Below are 21,990 nucleotides of genomic sequence, written 5' to 3'. Positions count from 1 at the left end.
TTACTATTTAATTTGTAAAAATGTGTATACACACACACACACACACACACACACACACACACACACACACACGTAGGAAAATATTTAGTATACACAGTTTATACAGTATACACACAGTTTCAGGTTGGCCATTCTTGTATTTTGCTCGTTTGTGTTGTTGTGTTTGCACATCTCTGTTGCTTGTGGGGCTCGCACACAAGAATTTCACTCGCATGTGCTGTGCCAGTGTGCCTGCACATGTGATGTGACAATAAAAGTGATTTGATTTGATTTGATTTGATTTACAGCTGTAACAGCTTCAGCTCTTCTGGGAAGGCTTTCCAGAAGAAATGTGTTTGTGTGAATTTTCTGGAACATTCTTCCAGAAGCACATTTCACTCTTAGTCCACAGGGGTTAATAGGATGTTGCTCAACCTTTCCAGCTACAATAGCTTCAACTCTTGTAGGAAAGCTTTCCACAGGGTTTAGGAGTGTTGAGGGTTACAGATGCTAACAGACTCAATAAACTAATCCACAGGGCCAGTAATGTTGTGAGCATGGAGCTGGACTCCTTTAAGGCGGTGTTGGAGAGGCGGATGTTGTCCAGGTGCTGGAGAGTGCCTCGCACCTACTCCATGATGTTTTTTCATTAGGTTTTACACTTTATAGTAAAATATGAATCATACAGGGGGGTCTGCTAGGGGGCGCGTTATGGAGTAGACGCGCAAACCACGAGGTCCCATTTATCTGTTAAATTACTTTATGGTTCACCTATTGTGGCCCAATTCAGAGATTTCTTAAGCTCTATTAAGAAAGTCAGCATTGTTTTAGCTGTTGTTCTTTCCGTCTTTTTGCCTTATCTCGAAGTGAAATGCCTCCTAAGCAGTCTGCTAAAGGAGTGCAGGCTAGCTGCTCAGGGACCGCTAGCAAAACTACCGTTGACCCAGCGACACTGCTAGCTTTCCGCGACATTGTCAAAGAAGTGATTCAAGAGGAAAATGACAACCTACGGGACGAAATTAAACGAGCCATTTCGCCCATCCAAACCACTCTTGACGAATGTACTGAGAAGTTGGGCGAACACGAAGAAGGCTTGAATAATCTGGACAAGCGGCTAGAAGTTATGGAGACATGTTTCGCAGATCTGAGTAACCAATACAAGAAGTTGCTGCTGAAAACTGACGACTTGGAGAATCGGGGAAGACGATGCAACTTGCGTATATTAGGAGTGCTGGAGGGAGCCGAACAAGGGAATCCCACTAAATTTGTTGCTGATCTGTTGCACGTTGTACTGGGTGGTCCCGGCGGTTTGGAGCAGGCTCCGATCCTGGACAGAGCTCACCGGGCGGCGGTTGCGCTGCCCACGGAGGGAGGGCGACCGCGGCCGTTCATTGTTCGCATTCATTACTACCAGGAAAAGGAGCGGATACAGCGCTTAGCCAGACAGAAAGGCCGGCTGGAGTTTCAAGGGAAGCAGATCTTCATCTTTCCTGACTACAGCGCCGACCTGGCCAGACGCCGGGCTGCTTTCAGCGAGGTGAAGGGACTACTACGGAAAAAAGACGGAGTTCGCTACGGTCTTCTTTATCCTGCCCGGCTTCGGATCTCGTTTAATGGAGAAACACAGGTATTCGACTCTCCTAAAGCAGTGAAAGATTTCATTGACTCCAAGTTTGAGTCATCTCCCGAATGACATTTCATAAGAACCACCGGGACTTTCATACCATCGTGACTATATTTTTGTCAATCAATAAACGGACGATCTTTGGTTTAGCTTAGTTTCATGTTCAATGTTCATTTAGAAATCTCAGATGTTGGTGAGTTTGCCCTCGTTTCCTGGGAGGTTAACTATATTCCAGTACTTGTCACTTAAAAGGGACTCCGGGGTCAGCTTTGATGAGAAGTGAAACAGGTCCGTTTTTCGGTTACGGGTAAATGCGACGTGGGAGTTTTTCTCTTTCCTTCTCTTAATTATTTTACTCTATTGTGTTGGACTTTGTGACTTTCTAATTTGAATATGTTTTGGACTACATGTGTGATTCATAGTTCAGATGCTTCTGCTCATGTGGGGCTGTGGTTATGAATAAGGTGATTGGGACTCTTAATAGAAGCAGGGGAGCTTTGGGAAATTGGTGTGTGTCGTTTGGGGACAACACTGAACACGGGGTGGTGGGTGGGAGGGACTTATCTACTTTTTCTTTTCCTTTTTTTTTTTTTTTTTTTTTTTTTTGTTGTATAGTATTTGCTCAGATTATTGTTAACAACAACATTTCAGTGTGCACCCATGATAGGATTGGTACTTGCGTTTGGAACCGCCTTTTTCATCATGTACTTATATGGTGATGACTTCTGTTGATGACACTTCAACTGCTGTGAGTAATGGCTGCCATGTTAACTTTATTAGTTGGAATGTGAAGGGATTGAACCACCCAGTGAAACGAAATAAGGTACTCTCTCATCTTCTTTATCTTAAAGTACATGTAGCGTTTCTTCAAGAAACACACCTTAAGCATACAGATCATGCCAGATTAAGACGAAATTGGGTTGGACAAATTTTTCATTCCAAATTCAATGGTAAAGCCAAAGGTGCAGCAATTTTGATTAATAAGAATACTCCGTTTATAGTCTCTCACACAATAGCTGACCCAAATGGTCGCTATGTAGTTGTGACAGGGTCCCTGTTTAATACTTCACTTATTTTAGCAAACGTATATGCTCCGAATTGGAATGACTCAACTTTTTTCAATGACTTTCTTAATTCCCTTCCACAGATCAATACACACCAATTGATCCTTGGAGGTGACATGAATACTGTTATGGATCCAGTACTAGATCGCTCCTCAGATAAAAGACTTCCACTCCCTAAATCCTCATTAGTGTTACAGTCTTATTTACAAACCTATGGGGCTGTTGATGCGTGGCGATTTCTCTACCCCTCCACTAAACAATATTCCTTTTTTTCTGCAGTGCATCAAACGTATTCTCGTATAGACTACTTTTTTGTTGACAAAAAATTGCTTCCCAATATCAAGACTTGTAAATACAATAGCATAGTAATATCTGATCACAGTCCACTTGTTTTGGAACTCGGCTTCCCGGATGAACCCTTTGTGTACTCCTGGAGACTCAATCCTCTTTCTTTGTCGGATAAGGAGTTTGTGGAATATCTTTCCAAACAAATTGATATCTTTATAAGAACAAACATTACGCCTGGCATGGCCTATAGTACGGTTTGGGAAAGCTTAAAAGCATTCTTACGGGGCCATATTATATCATACTGTTCATATACTAGAAAACAGAAACAGAAACGTCTTTCTGAATTGATACACCTTATTTCGCAATTGGATGAGCAACACTCTACAACCCCCTCTCCAGTTTTGTATAAACAAAGACTAACGTTACAGACTGAATTAAATTTAATCTCAACCCAGCAGTCAGAGTCTATGATTCTTAAATCTAGAGGAAGATGGTATGAGCACGGAGAAAAAGCATCTAAAATTTTAGCACATCAGCTTCGTAAATCAGAAGCAACTCGTATAATCCCTGAAATTAGGACTGAATCTGGACATGTCACCACTACACCACAAAAAATAAATGAGAGTTTCAAAGTATTCTATTCCAGTCTCTATGATTCTGAATCTTTAAACACGCCTGGACTGTTTGAGGCTTTTTTTGATGGAATGACAGTTCCGACTTTAACCTCGGCATTCAGAGACCAATTGGAGGAGCAAATTACAGTGGAAGAAATTAAATTGGCGATTAGCTCAATGCAGAATGGCAAATCCCCGGGTCCGGATGGGTATCCGGTTGAATTTTACAAGACCTTTAAAGACAGTTTATCACCTTTATTACGAGACATGTTCATTGAGTCATTGGTTTCAAAATGTCTTCCCCTAACGCTTCGACAAGCGACCATCTCACTCCTATTGAAGCCAAATAAGGATCCATTAGAGTGTTCATCATATCGTCCTATATCACTCTTAAATGTAGATTTAAAAATACTGTCAAAAACACTTGCTCTCAGGCTAGAGCAATATCTACCATTGTTAATTTCTCCAGATCAGACAGGTTTCGTGAAGGGTAGGCATGGTTTTTTCAACCTGCGCAGGTTTTTGAACATATTACACACCAAGTCAACTACAACCCCTGAAATTGCCTTATTACTCGATGCTGAGAAGGCATTTGACCGGGTGGAGTGGGATTATCTGTTTTATACTCTGCATAAATTTGGATTTGGCCCTAATTTCATTTCATGGATTCAGTTACTTTACTCCTCACCTATGGCACGTGTTAGAACAAATTCGTTATTCTCTTCTTATTTCCCACTTCTCCGTGGTACGAGACAAGGTTGTCCCTTATCCCCTCTTCTTTTTGCATTATCAATTGAACCACTGGCGATTAAACTGCGAGCTGACAGTTGCATTAAGGGCATCTTCAGAGGTGACCAGGAGCACAAAATATCCTTATATGCTGACGACCTCCTGCTGTATATGTCAGAGCCTTTATGCTCTCTTCCCCGTGCTCTTGCCATTTTTGAATGTTTTGGTAATATTTCAGGTTACAAGTTGAATCTGCATAAAAGTGAACTTCTCTGTGTCAACTCTATAGCCAGAAAGATTTCATTTTCAGGTTTTCAATTTAACGTTAACTACCTGAGGAAACTTCTTTGGATAAAATTATTAATATAAACGTTCATAAGAGAGGGGCGATTAAAGAAATCTATGCTATACTATTAGATCTTCAATCTCCTTCTCTCTCCATCCTTAAAGCACAGTGAGAGAAAGACCTTGGGATGACTATAACAGATGAGCTCTGGCAATCTTTTCTCCAGAGGGTACACTCTTCTTCGATATGTGCCAGGCATGGGCTCCTTCAATTTAAGGTCCTACACCGATTACATATCTCCAAGGAAAAGTTAGCCAAGTTCTATCCAGGAGCTGACCCTCTGTGTAACAGATGTAAAGCAGAAACAGGTTCGCTCCTTCATACCTTTTGGACATGCCCCAATCTTCATATCTATTGGGTGTCTATATTTAACACTGTGTCAGAGATGTATAACGTTAAATATGATCCTTCTGCTCTAACGGCTATCTTTGGGGTGATACCTCAAGACATCACTTTACCAAAATGCTATTCGAATTCTATTGCCTTTGCTTCACTTATCGCAAGGCGCCTTATACTTTTAAGATGGAAGCAGGAAGCTCCTCCCACACATGAACAGTGGCTTGCGGAGCTCATGAGGTTTTTACATTTAGAAAAGATGAGATATACACTGGCAGGTTCAACCACCAAATTTCTTAGGGCATGGCAGCCATTCTTGATGTACATGGAAACATTTAAAATGACCACCTTATCATGACCAGATACCATATCTCTATATCGCTATCATAGCTAACTGTACGCTGAATGTCCCTTATACATTTTATTTTTCTATTTGTTTGTTGTTGTTTGTTTGTTTGTTGTTGTTTTGTAGGGGTTTCTTTGGTTTGTTTGTTTGTTTTTTCCTTCTCTATTTCTGTTATCTTTTGGGGTATTGTAAATACTGAACAGCAAACTACTGTATGTTCAATGTTTTGTTGTTAACATGCTGCTGTGACTGAAAATAAAATTTATAAAAAAAAAAATATGAATCATACATATTTAATCTCTGTAATATTCTGGATATTTATAATTGAGCTACTTGTATATATTAGAGCTATTTCTTATATTTTATAATGTTGTAATACTTCAATTCAATTCAATTTTATTTATATAGCGCCAAATCACAACATAAGTCGCCTCAAGGCGCTTCATAGATACAGAGAAAAACCCAACAATCATATGACCCCTTATGCGCAAGCACTTTGGCAACAGTGGGAAGGAAAAACTCCCTTTTAACAGGAAGAAACCTCCGGCAGAACCAGGCTCAGTGAGGGGCGGGGCCATCTGCTGCGACCGGTTGGGGTGAAAGAAGGAAGACGGGATAAAAGACATGCTGTGGAAGAGAGACAGAGATTAATAACAGATATGATTCAATGCAGAGAGGTCTGTTAACACATAGTGAGTGAGAAAGGTGACTGGAAAGGAAAAACTCAATGCATCATGGGAATCCCCGGCAGCCTACGTCTATTGCAGCATAACTAAGGGAGGATTCAGGGTCACCTGGTCCAGCCCTAACTATATGCTTTAGCAAAAAGGAAAGTTTGAAGCCTAATCTTAAAAGTAGAGATAGTGTCTGTCTGGGATCGAAATGGAACGAGGCGCAACCTCTCACAACGAACGTAATATGGTCAACACCTTGGAGACGCTTGCAGCTGCTGTGAAGGCTCAAAACAACACCATTGAGCGTATGAGGGGAAACATCAGAGAAAGGCCTGCTCAAAATGAGACCCTTGAGCGACAGTTGGAAAACATCGCGGAACGGATCACTGCAGTTGTGAGGTCTCAGAATCAAAAGAACGATAACACCATGGAACAGAAGTTTGATACCATCATGGGGAGGCTCGCGACTCTCCAACGGGAGATCGAGAGGCCAGTGTCGGAGTGTTAAAGAGCAGCCTGAAAAATTCTCCTGGGCTGCTCGCATGAAATTAACAAAACCAACATAAACATTGCGGATCCCCATCACGGCGCCAGCTGCAGGCCCAAGGCTGGAGCCGAACAATCACTCCCTGATAATGACTGTGTTACGGCTATTCTTCCCATCCCATGCAAGGACACCTGGATTGGCTGGAGGACTGTTTACTTAGCCTGATAGGCCAAAGGACACTGTCTCAGCTAAACTATGGACACGCACACACACACACTTACACTGATAAGCACTCACTCATCCCCCCTCCCTTTCCAAACGCCTTCGATGCTTGTGCCCTACCGGGGAAGATAGCAGTCAACCGGACCAGCACAGATGCTGCAGGACCGGATGCGCTGTCTACACCGGCTCTCTCTTACCCTTTACCCGCCCCTGTTGCTTGTCTTGTGTTTCTATGGTGTATTGATAGTCATGTGCTTTGTGCTGAGGTGTTTTTTCAGTTATCAAACTGTTCTCCCACTAGGAGCTCAGTCTGAGTGGAGTTTTTTTTCTCCTCCTCTTACCTCATGTAGTGTATTTTCGTTGTTTTTTCCTGGATTTTTTCCATGAATAAAGTATTCTGATTCTGTCTCCTGAATCCAAACTGGAAGCTGGTTCCACAGAAGAGGGGCCTGAAAACTGAAGGCTCTGCCTCCCATTCTACTTTTAAATACTCTAGGAACAACAAGTAGGCCTGCAGAGCGAGAGCGAAGTGCTCTAATAGGGTGATATGGTACTACAAGGTCATTAAGATAAGATGGGGCCTGATTTGTCATGGTCCCTGTGCCTGCCCAGCCGGCCTCACAAGGCTACACTTGTGTTTTTGCTTTTTCTCTCTCTCCCCTACCTCTCTGCCTGGGCGGAGCTCACAGCTGGCTCCCACCCTTGGCTCACACAGCTGTTGGCGATCAGCTGATTACCGATCTACTATTTGAGGCTGGGTCACAGATCCTCTCATCGCTGGATGATTGAGCTACTGACGTTAGTCTTTCTTTTGGTCTTATACCTTTACGCCCTACCTTCGTGATTTGTGAGTGATTTCTCCCTTCCCTATTCCAGTTTATCTTCCCGGACCTGTGACCTCCCCGCGGTACGGACGTGTGTGAGTCGGATGTGAGGACGTGAGCGAGCGTGAGAGAGAGAGCCTTCCCCTAATCCCCTGGAACCCTGGACTTTCCCCGTCACTGTATATAGTATTGCACTGGTGTGTAAATAAATCGTGTTCTGATACGTCAACCTGCTCTGCGCTTGAGTCCCTGCTTTCAGTTTGTGACAGAATCATCCAGCCAGGAAATGGACTCAGCAGACTCGGCGGCCTCCACTCCCACTCTCGCCACCCTGGCAGCTATGCTGGAGCGACACGAGCAGATGTTTGTTCATCTCCGTGGCGAGATCGCTGCTCTCACTCAGGCTGTGGCCCAACGAACACCCCTGCCGGCAACTCCACCTGCCGTCGCTCCTCTCCAGGAAGCCTCGGCCTCCGCAGTAAGTGCCACACCTCCTGCTTCTTCACTTATCCAATCTAACAGATTTCTACCCACACCGAAAGCTTTCTCCGGAGAAATTGATAAGTGTGCTGGCTTCCTCACTCAATGTGCCCTTCAGTTTCGTCAGCAACCGCAAGCTTTCGCTAATGATGGTGATAAGATTGCATATATATTTCAGCTACTCCAGGATCGGGCTCTGATTTGGGCTCAAGCTGTGCTTCACGCCAACCCTGAAATAACGTATTCTGACTTTCTGGATAAGTTCAAAGGCGTCTTCGACAGAAAATCCACCACGCTCACAGCCGGCCAGCGCCTGCTCGCGCTCAAACAAGGCAAGCGGAGTGTGGCTGATTTCTCTATTGACTTCCTCACCTTGGCTGAACAGACAATGTGGGGGGAGGAGGCTCCTAAGAGCACTTTGCTTTCTAACGTTAACGAAGAAATAAAGAAAGAACTGATGCTTCGTGAACTGCCTTCTTCCCTAGACGCGCTTATGACTCTGTGCGTCCGGTTGGATGACCGCGTGCGCGCACACCGGAGCGCACACACATGGACGGGACAGGAATCACTGGATTATCACGGGGCCTCTCCTGCCAGCCGCGGGCCGCGCGACTCCGACACCTGTGATGAGGAGGAGCCCATGCAGCTTGGACGCTCGCGGCTGACGCCTGCAGAGCGCCAGCGCCGTCTGGCCGCCGGTGAGTGCGTCTATTGCAGCTGTAAGGGTCACTCTGTCTCCTCGTGCCCGACGCTGGCAAAAGGGCGCGCTCACCAGTGATTGAGAGGGTGCTGGTGGGCGATCTGTCTAGTAAAAACCCTCTCCCCAGACTTCTCTTACCAGCCAAACTTCGAGTACAATCTGTTTTTCACTCGCTTTCAGTACTCATTGACTCTGGGGCTGAGCAGAACTTTATTGACACCTCGCTCGCTGCCAAACTGAACATCGCCTTGGAGCCCTTGTCGTGCCCTCTCCGCGTGCACGCGCTCTCTGGTCACCGCCTGCCCGATATCACTCATGTCTCGGAATTCCTTTCGCTGTCTCTCTCGGACAATCACATGGAGAGGATTTGTTTCTTTGCATTCACGGCTCCGCTCACCCCGCTGGTTCTCGGTCACCCCTGGCTGGTGCTCCATAACCCGCACATTGACTGGGAGAAAGGTGACATCCTAGGTTGGAGTGTGAATTGTCACATGTCTTGCCTTCGGGCGGCCACGTCACCCGTTCCGCTTCTGCCCTCTGGTTCGCCGTCCGACCCCCCGGATCTTTCGGCGGTCCCGCGGGTCTATCATGACTTGCGAGGCGTGTTCTGCAAGGATCGGGCGCGGTCCCTTCCCCCCCACCGCCCGTATGACTGCGCTATCGATCTCCTTCCGGGGGCTCCGTTGCCGTCTAGCCGCCTGTACAGCCTCTCCCAGCCGGAGCGGGTCGCTATGGAACGTTACATCTCTGAGTCGCTTGCTGCGGGCTTGATCCGTCCCTCCTCCTCCCCGGTTGCGGCTGGGTTCTTCTTCATGGACAAGAAGGATGGTTCGTTGCGCCCGTGTATCGATTATCGGGGCCTTAATCTGATCACTGTCAGGAACAGGTATCCTTTGCCGCTGCTTTCCTCTGCTTTTGAGCTGCTCCAGGGCATGACTGTTTTTACTAAGCTGGACCTGCGCAACGCCTACCACCTGGTTCGCATCAGGGAGGGGGATGAGTAGAAGACGGCCTTCAATACTCACCAGGGGCACTTTAAGTACCTTGTTATGCACTTCGGCCTCACCAACGCTCCCGCGGTTTTTCAAACCATGGTGAACGAGGTGCTTCGTGACTTTGTTAATCGCTGTGTCTTTGTGTACTTGGATGATATTCTCATCTTTTCTAAGACGCTCGCGGAACATCAGGTGCATGTGAGACAGGTCCTGCAACGCCTCTTGGAGAACCGGCTGTTTGTGAAGGGGGAGAAGTGTGAGTTCCACGTGCCTGCAGTAGCTTTCCTGGGCTATATAGTTGCGAGGGGAAATCTACGGACTGACCCTGGAAAAGTGCGTGTGGTGGTTGAATGGCCTGTTCCTCCTGATCGCCGCCAACTGCAACGTTTTCTGGGATTCGCTAATTTCTACAGGAGATTCATTCGCGATTTTAGTAGGATCTTCCTCCCTCTCACTAAACTCACCTCTCCGAAGGTTCCTTTTCAGCGGGATCCTGCCACTCAGCGAGCCTTCGCCCAGCTCAAGGAGAGGTTTTCCTCGGCACCCATCCTCCGGCAACCGGACCTCACACGGCAGTTCGTGGTGGAAGTCGACGCTTCTGACTCCGGGGTGGGGGCGGTTCTCTCGCAACAAGAGGACGGTAAGCTTCACCCGTGTGCTTTCTTCTCTCGCCGTCTCTCGCCCGCAGAAAGCAATTACAACGTACGGGATCGGGAACTCTTGGCCATAAAACTCGCCCTGGAGGAATGGAGACATTGGCTGGAGGGAGCTGCTCACCCGTTCATTGTTTGGACGGATCACAAGAACCTGGAGTACATCCGTTCGGCCAGACGTCTCAGTTCTCGGCAAGCCAGGTGGGCATTGTTCTTTGCTCGCTTTGATTTCACCACCACCTACAGGCCAGGATCTCACAACGTGAAGCCAGACGCCCTGTCCCGGCAGTTTTCCACCACGGAGGAGGAGTCGGACCCCGAACCCATTCTGCCGGCGGCCTGGGTGGTTGGAGCCGTTTCCTGGGAGATTGAATCCCTCATTCAGGAGGCACAAGAGACTGAACCGGATCCTGGTACTGGCCCGATTGGCCGCCTCTTCGTCCCCTCGGCGGTCCGCTCCCAGGTACTCCAGTGGGCTCACACTGCTCGTTTCTCATGTCACCCCGGGGTCCTCCGCACCCTGTCCTTCCTTCGACGCTACTTCTGGTGGCCCACCATGGCGAGGGACGTCAGGGAGTTTGTGTCCGCCTGTCCGACCTGCGCCCAGAACAAGCGGTCAAACCAACCGCCGTCGGGCCATCTTCTGCCTCTCCCTACGCCGGCCCGACCATGGTCACACATCGCTCTAGACTTCATCACTGGACTGCCTCCCTCTGCAGGTTACACCGCTATACTAACTATCATCGACCGTTTCTCTAAGGCCGCACACTTTGTCGCCCTTCCTAAACTCCCTACTGCTCTGGAGACGGCTCGGCTCCTCACCTCACATGTGTTCAGGCTCCACGGGATCCCTGAGGACATCGTCTCGGACAGAGGACCACAATTCACTTCCCGAGTATGGAAGGAATTTTGCACCGCGCTGGGAGCCAAGGTCAGCCTCTCTTCCGGTTTCCACCCGCAGAGCAACGGACAGTCCAAACGGGCTAACCAGGAGTTGGAAGCTGCCCTCCGGTGTGTTGCCTCCCACAATCAATCAACCTGGAGTGAACAGCTGCCATGGATTGAATACGCCCACAACAGCCACACCTCCGCCGCCACGGGCAGGTCACCCTTTGAGGCATCCCTGGGCTGCCAACCACCCCTGCTCCCAGCTGTCGAAGGTGAGCACTCTGTCCCCTCTGTTCAGGCTCACCTCCGCAGGTGCCGCCAGGCCTGGCGTGCTACTCGGGCCGCTCTACTCCGCACTAAGGAGCGCAACAAAGCCCTCGCTGTCCGCCACCGGACACCGGCCCCTGAATACTCCGTCGGTCAACAGGTATGGCTGTCTACCCGTTTTGTGCCGTTACGGACAGAGTCTAGGAAGCTGTCACCTCAGTTCATTGGCCCCTTTCCCGTAGACTCCATTGTCAACCCTGTGTCCGTTCGCCTCAAGCTGCCACGTACCATGCGGATACTGTTGACCATAATATCCTATTAGAGCGTTAGAACATGCTGTAGGTATTACAGGTACTGCACTGCAGTGGTTTGTATCATATCTATCTAATAGACTCCAGTTTGTGCATGTAAATGGAGAGTCCTCTTCACACACTGAGGTTAATTATGGAGTTCCACAGGGTTCAGTGCTAGGACCAATTCTGTTTACATTATACATGCTTCCCTTAGGCAGCATCATTAGAAGACATAGCATACATTTACACTGCTATGCAGATGACACCCAGCTCTATCTGTCCATGAAGCCAGATAACACACACCAATGAGTTAAACTGCAGGAATGTCTTAAAGACATAAAGACCTGGATGGCCGCTAACTTTCTGCTTCTTAATTCAGATAAAACTGAGGTTATTGTACTCGGCCCTGAAAATCTTAGAAATATGGTATCTAACCAGATTCTTACTCTGGATGGCATTACCTTGGCCTCCAGTAACGCTGTGAGGAACCTTGGAGTCATTTTTGACCAGGACATGTCCTTCAATGCACATATTAAACAAATATGTAAGACTGCTTTCTTCCATTTGTGCAACATCTCTAATGTTAGAAATATCCTGTCTCAGAGTGACGCTGAAAAACTAGTTCATGCATTTATTACTTCCAGGCTGGGCGACTGTAATTCATTATTATCAGGAAGTCCTAAAAACTCCCTGAAAAGCCTTCAGCTAATCCAAAATGCTGCAGCAAGAGTCCTGACAGGGACTAGAAAGAGAGAGCAGATTTCTCCTGTTTTGGCTTCCCTTCATTGGCTTCCTGTTAAATCCAGAATTCAAAATCCTGCTCCTCACATACAAGGTCTTAAATAATCAGGCCCCATCTTATCTTAATGACCTTGTAGTACCATATCACCCTATTAGAGCACTTCGCTCTCGCTCTGCAGGCCTACTTGTTGTTCCTAGAGTATTTAAAAGTAGAATGGGAGGCAGAGCCTTCAGTTTTCAGGCCCCTCTTCTGTGGAACCAGCTTCCAGTTTGGATTCGGGAGACAGACACTATCTCTACTTTCAAGATCAGGCTTCAAATTTTCCTTTTTGCTAAAGCATATAGTTAGGGCTGGACCAGGTGACCCTGAATCCTCCCTTAGTTATGCTGCAATAGGCGTAGGCTGCCGGGGATTCCCATGATGCATTGAGTTTTTCCTTTCCAGTCACCTTTCTCACTCACTATGTGTTAACAGACCTCTCTGCACCGAATCATACTTGTTATTAATCTCTGTCTCTCTTCCACAGCATGTCTTTATCCTGTCTTCCTTCTCTCACCCCAACCAATCACAGCAGATGGCCCCGCCCCTCCCCGAGCCTGGTTCTGCTGGAGGTTTCTTCCTGTTAAAAGGGAGTTTTTCCTTCCCACTGTTGCCAAAGTGCTGCTCATAGGGGGTCATATGATTGTTGGGTTTTTCTCTGTATCTATGAAGCGCCTTGAGGCGACTTTTGTTGTGATTTGGCGCTATATAAATAAAATTGAATTGAAGTTAATTGTGGAATATTTAGTAGTGAGGAAATTTCATGACTGGACTTGTAGCACAGGTAGCATCCTATCACCTGACCTCACAAGGGACTATACTGATGCAAATTAGCTTTAGCTAACTTTGGTAAAATGCACTGAACAGCAACATTTGTGTTAATATTGTACATTAATACTTTCTTAAATAACATTAATTAAGTAATATTGATAATCACATCTCACACTGGAATTTACTGAGAACGGGTTGTTCTAAGTTGTTTTCTAATGTTTGTAGTCTCCATGCTGATAACTGAATTCCGTTATTTGGACTGGTGTGTATGATACGTTTGGCAACATATTGCATATTAAAAATTTAGGATACCTGGCTGTTTGTAGACTGTCCACACATCTAACTTAAAGGATCCGACAGAGAAACTCCTCAGCATTTTAGAGTGTAAAACCTGGAGAGAGAATGAAGGCAGAATTAAAATTACTTAAAAGCTAAACTGTGGATTTTTGAACCAATCGTTTAGGGATGCCAGAAACGTTTCGCTGCAGTCTTTACCCACCGTCAGCTTGATCACTTTGTCGAAGAAGACATCTTTGAGGGCAAAAAAGTCAAACACGAAATACTGATGGAAAGAAATGACAGGACAGGGTGACAGATTGTGTTAATGCACAGTAAACTATTGTACTGATGCACAGCTGGTTCAAATGGGTTCTTTTTGTTTATTTTTTATTTTTTACCTCATTGTAAAAAGGAGCATTGGTTCCTTCCTTGACTGATGTCTGTTTCTTCTCATCACCAATCTCTATCACTATGCTCGGGTCAATGTTTTCCCCCACAAGCTGTCTGGCCTCTGTGATATTAATGGCAATCTATGAGCCAGATAAACAATAGCATGTGTTATTAGAGCATGTGTTCCCATCAGGGTTAAGACAATTGTCCAGTTTACATACAACTGAAAATATGAAATACCAGCACTCACATTTCTCAGTACATTAAAAGAAACACATCTAGTAGACTACCAGCGAATTGTGGATGCGATTACCTGGAAGCTCTGGGGTTTCGCTTCACTGTCCTGAATGCGAGTATTCAGTTTGGACCTATGGAAAGAGAGTCAGAGACAAATGAGGTTATTGCTAGTAGAGAAACACAGTTCAGGTGTATTTAGGCACACGGTTACTTCTCTAGTTGGCTATTGTTTCTACAATTAAATATTACAGTGAAGGAAATAATTATTTGATCACCTGCTGAATTTTTAAGTTGGCTTACTTCCAAAAACTTAAAAATTTTCAATTTTTATAGTATTTTCATTTTGATGGAGAAGGACATCAACCAAAACTCCAAAAAAATAAATGTAAAGTAAGACTATAATTAGCTAAGAGCACGGTGGCACAGTGGTTAGCACTGTTGCCGCACAGCAAGAAGGTCCTGAGTTCAATTCCACCATCAGGCTGGGGTCTTTCTGTGAGGAGTTTGCATGTTCTCCCCGTGTTTGCGTGGGTTCTCTCCGGGTACTCCGGCTTCCTCCCACTGTCCAAAGATATGCACTTAGTGGGGATAGGTTAATTGGTTAATCCAAATTGCCCATAGGTGTGAATGTGCGAGTGAATGTGAGTGCGAATGGTTGTCTGTCACTGTGTGTTAGCCCTGCGACAGACTGGCGACCTGTCCAGGGTGTACCCCGCCTCTCGCCCTATGACAGCTGGGATAGGCTCCAGCGCCCCCTGCGACCCTGAAAAGGATAAGTGGACGCGAATGGATGGATGGATGGACCTGAGTCCAGCGATGGGTTTTTAGGTAATGGTTTAACTACCGCCAGCTTGAAAGCCCGTGGTACGTAGCTGATAGCATAGACAGGCTGATCATATTTAAGATTAACTGTTGGTAGGACGTCTTTGATCAATCTTGAAATGGAGGCTAAAAGACTCCAGTGTTATCCTCTGTGCTGTTGCAAGCTGGGCAGCACATTGAGGGTCACTAAGATACTCAAAAAAATGGATCCTTAAGGACAGTAACCCTTTGGAGTGTGGAGCTGGACTCTCCAACAGCGGTGCTAGAGAGGGCAATGTTGTCCAGTCCAGCAGCTTTCAAGACGTCTACAGGAGAGAGTATCTGTAGAGCGAGGAGTCGGCTAAAACCCCTCCTGAGATGGATGCAAACCTGGTGACCAACTACAAGAAACACTGTACCGCTGTGCATACCAACAATTTATAACTTTTATGTTATACAATGAAACTACCATAAAATTAGAGACTGTTCGTTTCTTTCTCAGAGAGCTAACTTATCAATTCACTGGGAGAGGAAAGGATTATTTCCCCCATTGTCGGGTTCATAACATCTTCTTTTATTGACCCAGTTCCAACCCCAAAATGTTGTTACCACCAGTCACCACTGACGCATAATATTTTCCTAGAAGTGTTACCATGGAAACACCTGTGTAGACAGAGATAATCTGATTGGTACTGTAAGCATGAAAACTCGTACCTGTTAGTGTTCGGGATTGTTCTGGTTCTTGCTGCAGATTGTTTTGGTTTATCGTCAGTGTTTTCTCCCTCCAGTAGGAGAGAAGCTTCAGGAGCGGCCTCCACCTCACTGTCTATAAGCATAAACAAACAATTTCAGGATTCTTTCCTGACTGAAAAGATCTTAAAGGCCAGTCAGTAGTGATAGTTTGGTGGAATTGTGTGTACATGAAAAATGCGCAACCATGCGCATATACTGTTTTTGCATGAGTGCCCCCATCCCCTTTCCTTTGTCTCTGGCCACATGTCTTTATTAGTTATTGTAATGCTTTAATTTGATTCAGTTCTGCTGCCTATAATTCAATTAATTTAGTCTTTTTCAAAAATAACCCTAAAGCTCCTCTTGGTATTTTCAACTCCTTCTTATTTTTATAATTCATTTGTGGATCTTAAACGTTTCAGGTTTTCAAGTTTTGCATCTGTTCAAAATGTAAGTGAAAAAATTAAAATGGGTTTATTCTTCTTGAAAGTAACGTTGTGCTAATCTGTTTATTTACATGGTGTAAACGTCTGATGTGAGCATTGTTTCCAAAAGTTAAAGTAACACTCACTTAAATTTAAGTCCAGACGTTATCACATAGAGCAACATACACACTACAGTAACTAAATGTGTAACCCTGCTGAAGAAGCTGACGACTCAGAGCAACAAGGAGCGAGATCCAGCTATCGTGAAAGGCATGTAACTGAAAAGGGCAAAGAAATGAAGGAATATGAGGCAAAGAAAAATGACATGTCATTGTGCAAATTTTAAATTAATTTTAAAATAATTTAAATTTTGAACTCAATCTATTACTTTTGGATTAGCTCAGTACCACGATTCATTAGATAATTTAGATTTTCCTAAAGGTGAAGTGAGTATATTTCTTTTCTATTCTTTTTAATGCTGGATCAAGAAGGCAGCCATCACCCATCTTTAACGCACGCAAGATGACAGGAAAGATACGCACATAAAAGTCACAGTAGTACAAGAATTTCCAAGTAGAAGAGAGTAAACATCAGACAGTGGTTATTGTAGTGCTACCATACACATCAGTCACTGTAATGTTGGCTTGTGTATGTGTCTTATTTATAGCTGAGATATATACTGTGAAGAGCAGATGATAATGAAATCCTCCTCAAACCACTTGTAACACACAGTTAATTCTGAAACTGAAACATGAATGTGACAACTACTTTTTAAAAAGGAATTTAGGAGAAAAAAAACTCATAATTAACTCATTCACTGCCAGCCATTGGCAGTGAATGAGTTAAACCCATTGACTCATTCACTGCAATTGACGGCTATAGACGTCAATGGCAGTGAATGAGTTAAAAACCATAACACTAGATTTGTTATAGTAATTCAACTCCCTACTTACTGAGTTTAAAGCTGCCTGTCATGGTACTGAAATAGACAAGAAACATGTTTTGAGATGGATTTTATTTGATTGTTAATTTGAAACCTAAATGGAGTTTGTGCATCTGTTTTATTTATAAAAGACCAAAAGCTGCTGCACACGTTTTTAATTATTGAGCTCTGTCTCTCTGCGTGTGAGTGTGTTTACAATGTGATGTTCAGATGTGTGTTAATCAAACAGTTTATAAAAAATATCAGCAGGTTATGGCCTTGAATGGAATATGTGTAAAGGTCTGTTTTTCGTTTATTGATATAAGCCTGTACAGCTACAGCTAGTGTCCAGTAGAGGGCTCTGTCGCTTAGTTAGTGGCAAGCTGCACTTCAAGCTCAGACCGCATTTTGTGGTGCACATGTGCCGGTAGGCAGCTCTCAATGAAGCGCGAAGCAGCGTGATACCGAACTCTCGCGACATTAACACATTGCAGCCCTTGGAACTAAAAGATGTATTTTGTATTTCTGTTTAGTTTTCACGGTGTATTGGCACACCTCAGCACTGTTAGATTCTGAATGAATCTTGAAGTGGAAATATTCCTTGGTCTGGGGGACTGCTACAGTGAAAACTCAGTCGCTGAGTGAAGGCTAGTTGCTAACCCCATGCCAGATGAGTGCAGCCTGTCGAGCAGGGTCCGTGTGTCAGCTGTGAGAGACTTTTACACCAGTCAAGATCATCATTCGTTGCCTTCCTCTACTTTGAACTCTGATGGTCACCTTACAAAGGTGCAGGTATTACACCCATTAAGGACTTTGCTGATAACAAAGTTACAAAGTTAAAATGTCTGCACACTAATTCAGAGTTACTTTCCTTAAATATTTTTGTGGTGTGCCTTAAAGTCTGTGAAGACTCATCCAGGTCATCGTAGTCATAGGAGCTTGCAAAGAAAAGCGTTTGGACTTCTTTAAGTTGCTTGAAGACGTTTCACCTCTCATCCAAGAAGCTTCTTCAGTTCTAAGGTCAAATGGTGGAGAGTCCCAGATATAAACCTAGTGGGAGTTTCCCCCCACAGAGGGACAAAAGGACCCCTGATGATCCTCTAATCGCCTGAGCCAAGGTGGGAAACTGGGTGTGGGTCACAATCAGCCAGAGTTTCGGGTGAGTTCATTGTGAAACCTGGCCCCACCTTATCATGCGAATTCCTGAGGTCAGATGGCCCAGGATGTGAGTGGGCGTTAAGGCGTCTGGGGAGGGATCTCAAAACTGGATTATAGATGGCAGACAGTTGGTGTCATAAGCCCCGCCCTCTGTTCAAAGATGGTCGCTCACAGTGGACATAGATGCTTCTTTCACTCCTCTTTCAAACCCTCTGTCCTCTCTGTCCAAAATGTGAACATTGGCATCCTCGAAGAGTGTCCTTTATCCTTAAGATGCAGATACTCTGCTGAGTCTTGTCCTGTGGAGGTGGCTCTTCTGTGTTGTGCCATGCGCTTGTGAAGTGGCTGTTTGGTCTCTCCAATGTAGAGGTCTGGGCATTCCTCGCTGCACTGTACAGCAAACACCACATTGTTAAGTCTGTGTTTTGGTGTTTTGTCTTTGGTGAACCAGTATTTGTCTGAGCGTGTTGCTGGGATGTCGTTCACATTTTTGGAGGTGAAACGTCTTCAAGCAACTCAAAGAAGTCCACACGCTTTTCTTTCCAAGCTCCTCAGACTACGATGACCTGGATGACTGAGAACCTTCACAGTTCTCTTGATGTTATATACGTTGTTCTAGCTTTTAGTTTCAGTCACTGTCTTTCCTGTGTTCCGTGTTTCGTATCCAGGCAGTCGCGTCTCTGTGTATACGTCATGTTTTAACATGTTCTATGTAAGTGTGTTCAGTTCAAGGTTCAAGGTTCAAGGTTCTTTATTTGTCACATGCATAGTTATACAAGTATAACACACAGTGAAATGTAGCCTGACACGCTCCTCGACATGTGCAAAAAAATTGGGGGGGGGGGGGGTAGAGGAAAAACATTATATATATATATACATATATATATATATATATATATATATATATATATATATATATGTAGTATATACATTGGGTGAATGTAAGTTTTGCTTCCCCTTTGTCCTGTTATGTCCAATTAGTCCCAGCGGTGTTTCTATCTGTTCCCTATCGTCTGGTTATCCGGTGTATTTAAGTCCTCAGTCTTCCCCCGTTTCTTGTCACATCCTCATTAGCTGTGTGTTCCTCGCTCATCATGTTTTATCATGTCATGTCATATCCTCACTTTTTAGGTCATTTTTCCTAGTTTGAGTTTTTGTTTTATTTCTACTGCTCGTGTGCTGTGTTTCTCAGTTTGCTTTTGCCAGTGAATAAAAGCTGTTTGGGTCCAACCTCTGCCTGCCACACAGCAAACCTTGATAAATAGAATTGTGCTAAAGGTTGCTTTATAACATTCAGGATGTGTATCGTGTTTTTAAAAAGTAACTATTTAATAATATAACTAATTAATTTTGAAAACAAGTAGTCAGTAAAGTAGCAGGATTACTTCCTTTGAGAAATAATAAGTAATTAGTAACTAATTACTATATAAGTAACTTGAGTGAGGGAGCCCATTAGGACCAAACTGGCTCTGGATTCATGATTTCAAGTAAAAAGTATAATGAGCATGAAAAGTTCTTCATTCAACAGTTTTTAAGTATTTATTAGTTTTTTGAAACTTTGCATTAATATCACTAAGATGTTTATATGCTTTATATATGTTAATGTAAGGTCATCTACAGCACGACATCATATTTTTAAGGATGTTGTGTGTTTGAGGCAGTGTGTGTGTGTGTGTGTGTGTGTGTGTGTGTGTGTGTGTGTGTGTGTGTGTGTGTGTTGCAGGCCTTACCTGTGGCTCCCCTGTTTGCCAGAACCAGATCTTCATTGTCTTTCTTCTTCTTCTTCTTCACTTTCAGGCCAAACATTTTTTTGGGCTTTCTGCTCACAGGAGAGTAGACCTTTCATGTAGTCAGGACTTATTTTTACCCTTATCAGCTTTATCTTTATGTTGAAATGCAGGTCAGCTAATAAACATGAGAGCACAGACAAAGGAAAAGCCAGATACATCTTTGTGTCTGATCCCTTTTTTTAACCTTTTAACATCCAACAGGTCACTGGCAACATATAATTGTATGTTATTGTTAATTTATTGAGTAAAATAACTCAGTTTTAAGATCTGTTTTTAGCCACTGATGAGCATAGGCTTGATGTCTTTCCTGCAGCACGAGAAGCTGAAATATGTAAACTATCATTCATTTCTATTAAACTGCTCTTTGATGTGTTTGCTTAATGTGGCTTCACTGAAAAAAAAAGTCATTTAAACTCAAACTTTCAAGGCAAAAATCGTTGCCTGTTTAACTCCTTTGCATATAGTAAATATATAATCATAGAAACAGAGGTTTAACCATAGACCTAGTCCAAAACTAGAATGTGAGCTTTAGCTCTCACGCCCATCTACTATGGATCAGGAGAGACATCCTCTCCATTTTCAAGAATAAGCTTCATAATTTCAAATAAGACAAATAAGCTAAACATCGCAGCAGTGAGAAGTTTCCTACCTTTGTTTGGGATCCAGTGTTAGTCACAAGACCGCACTCTTCACTTTTGTCAGTTGGACACGCAAGACTGCATGTTATATGCTTTCGGTGACTCAGAGTCAGAGCTGTTGAAGCAACGCATTGAATAGCAGCCCGATTATGTGATTGGTGGTTGAAATGTTTGTTCAAAAAGTTCTGTTGTAAAACTGAGGGAGCATGTGGTTCATGCACGCACCAACCCTTCATACAGGCCACCAAGGAAAACAGGAATTATCCTGTTTTCCTTGGTGGCCTGTATGAAAGTTTAGAAGCATCCTCCTACCAATTTCTTTGGTCTAATATTTGTGTTTTTACATTAAATAGTAATGCTAGCAGATGTACCTCGTACATCGTGCTACAAGTACCTGAAGCTGTAGCAAAACTAATGCTAGTTTACTGCTAGTAAAGGTGCAGTAGTAGTATTATTGACAGCAGTGCTAATATTTGTTTTTTCTATTTATCTGTCATTGGATGTCAAATAATCTAATCTGCTGGTCACCTGAAAATAAGTTACTGTCTCTAATTTGAGGCTAATAAATTAATACATAAGCAAAGCTGTTTATCTAGCACTGTATGTGTGTGCTTATCCTGAACCTTGTAATCATGTGACCAGGATGTATGATATTTGGAGAGTTAACAAACCCACCCATGGTAAACAGAGGAACTCACACCCTGTCAGTGCAATCATCCAGATGATGACAGATGCTCATGTCATGTTTTTACATATCAGCTGGAGCATTTCGGACTAAGCTAAATGCTAATTGAGCACATTTTATTTACATTTTGCATGTGTGCGTTTATATTGGATGCCAAAGAAATCCTTGTAGTTGTTATGTATGTTCTACACTGTGGCCTTTTATTAAATAGAACATCAGATTTTAGGGAAACAAATGTCTGCTCATTTTAATATGATCTGTGCTTATATGTGAAAAATTTTACCCATTTAAATACACAAAATAAAAGTATGTTTTTCTATTATTACATATAGTTAGAAAATTTCCCATTATCATTATTTTACCCATTTCATTTAAACTTATTTTGATCTACTGTAATGCATCCTATGCATTACCACAAATATCTCAAAAAGTATAATATAATTACATAAGAATAAAATTAAAAAGCCTTAACACTATGGGACATAGCTAACTTGAGTATTATGTGACATATTTATATTAACAGGGACATATTAAAAATGAATTAAAAATTAAAATTCAAGATGAAGTGTTGT

At 43.8% G+C, this 21,990-nt stretch overlaps 1 protein-coding gene across 2 annotated transcripts in view; it reads right to left on the bottom strand.

The window, feature by feature from the left end:
* Positions 1-20,849, bottom strand: part of fer1l6 (fer-1 like family member 6) — a 73,072-nt gene extending 52,223 nt beyond the window's left edge. For both annotated transcript variants that reach the window (XR_014888874.1, XM_085248467.1), the window contains exons 1-7: positions 20,745-20,849; positions 20,036-20,210; positions 15,783-15,894; positions 14,344-14,398; positions 14,039-14,170; positions 13,861-13,923; positions 13,674-13,752 (exon numbers count right to left, since the gene is read on the bottom strand). Coding sequence is in view for 1 of the 2 variants with exons in the window: in XM_085248467.1 (XP_085104593.1) it covers positions 13,674-13,752; positions 13,861-13,923; positions 14,039-14,170; positions 14,344-14,398; positions 15,783-15,894; positions 20,036-20,111 (517 nt within the window). In the remaining variant the exon portion in view is untranslated. The remainder of the gene's footprint in view (positions 1-13,673; positions 13,753-13,860; positions 13,924-14,038; positions 14,171-14,343; positions 14,399-15,782; positions 15,895-20,035; positions 20,211-20,744) is intronic.
* Positions 20,850-21,990: the final 1,141 nt, after the last annotated feature.

The sequence above is a fragment of the Mchenga conophoros genome, linkage group LG16, assembly GCF_057382185.1.
Source record: "Mchenga conophoros isolate Kocher_MC1m ecotype Shallow Benthic linkage group LG16, M_conophoros_male_GT1.1, whole genome shotgun sequence".
Classification (NCBI taxonomy): Eukaryota; Metazoa; Chordata; class Actinopteri; order Cichliformes; family Cichlidae; genus Mchenga; species Mchenga conophoros.
The sequence above is the reverse complement of the archived record's forward strand: the minus strand, read 5'-3'. Positions and strand labels throughout refer to the sequence as shown.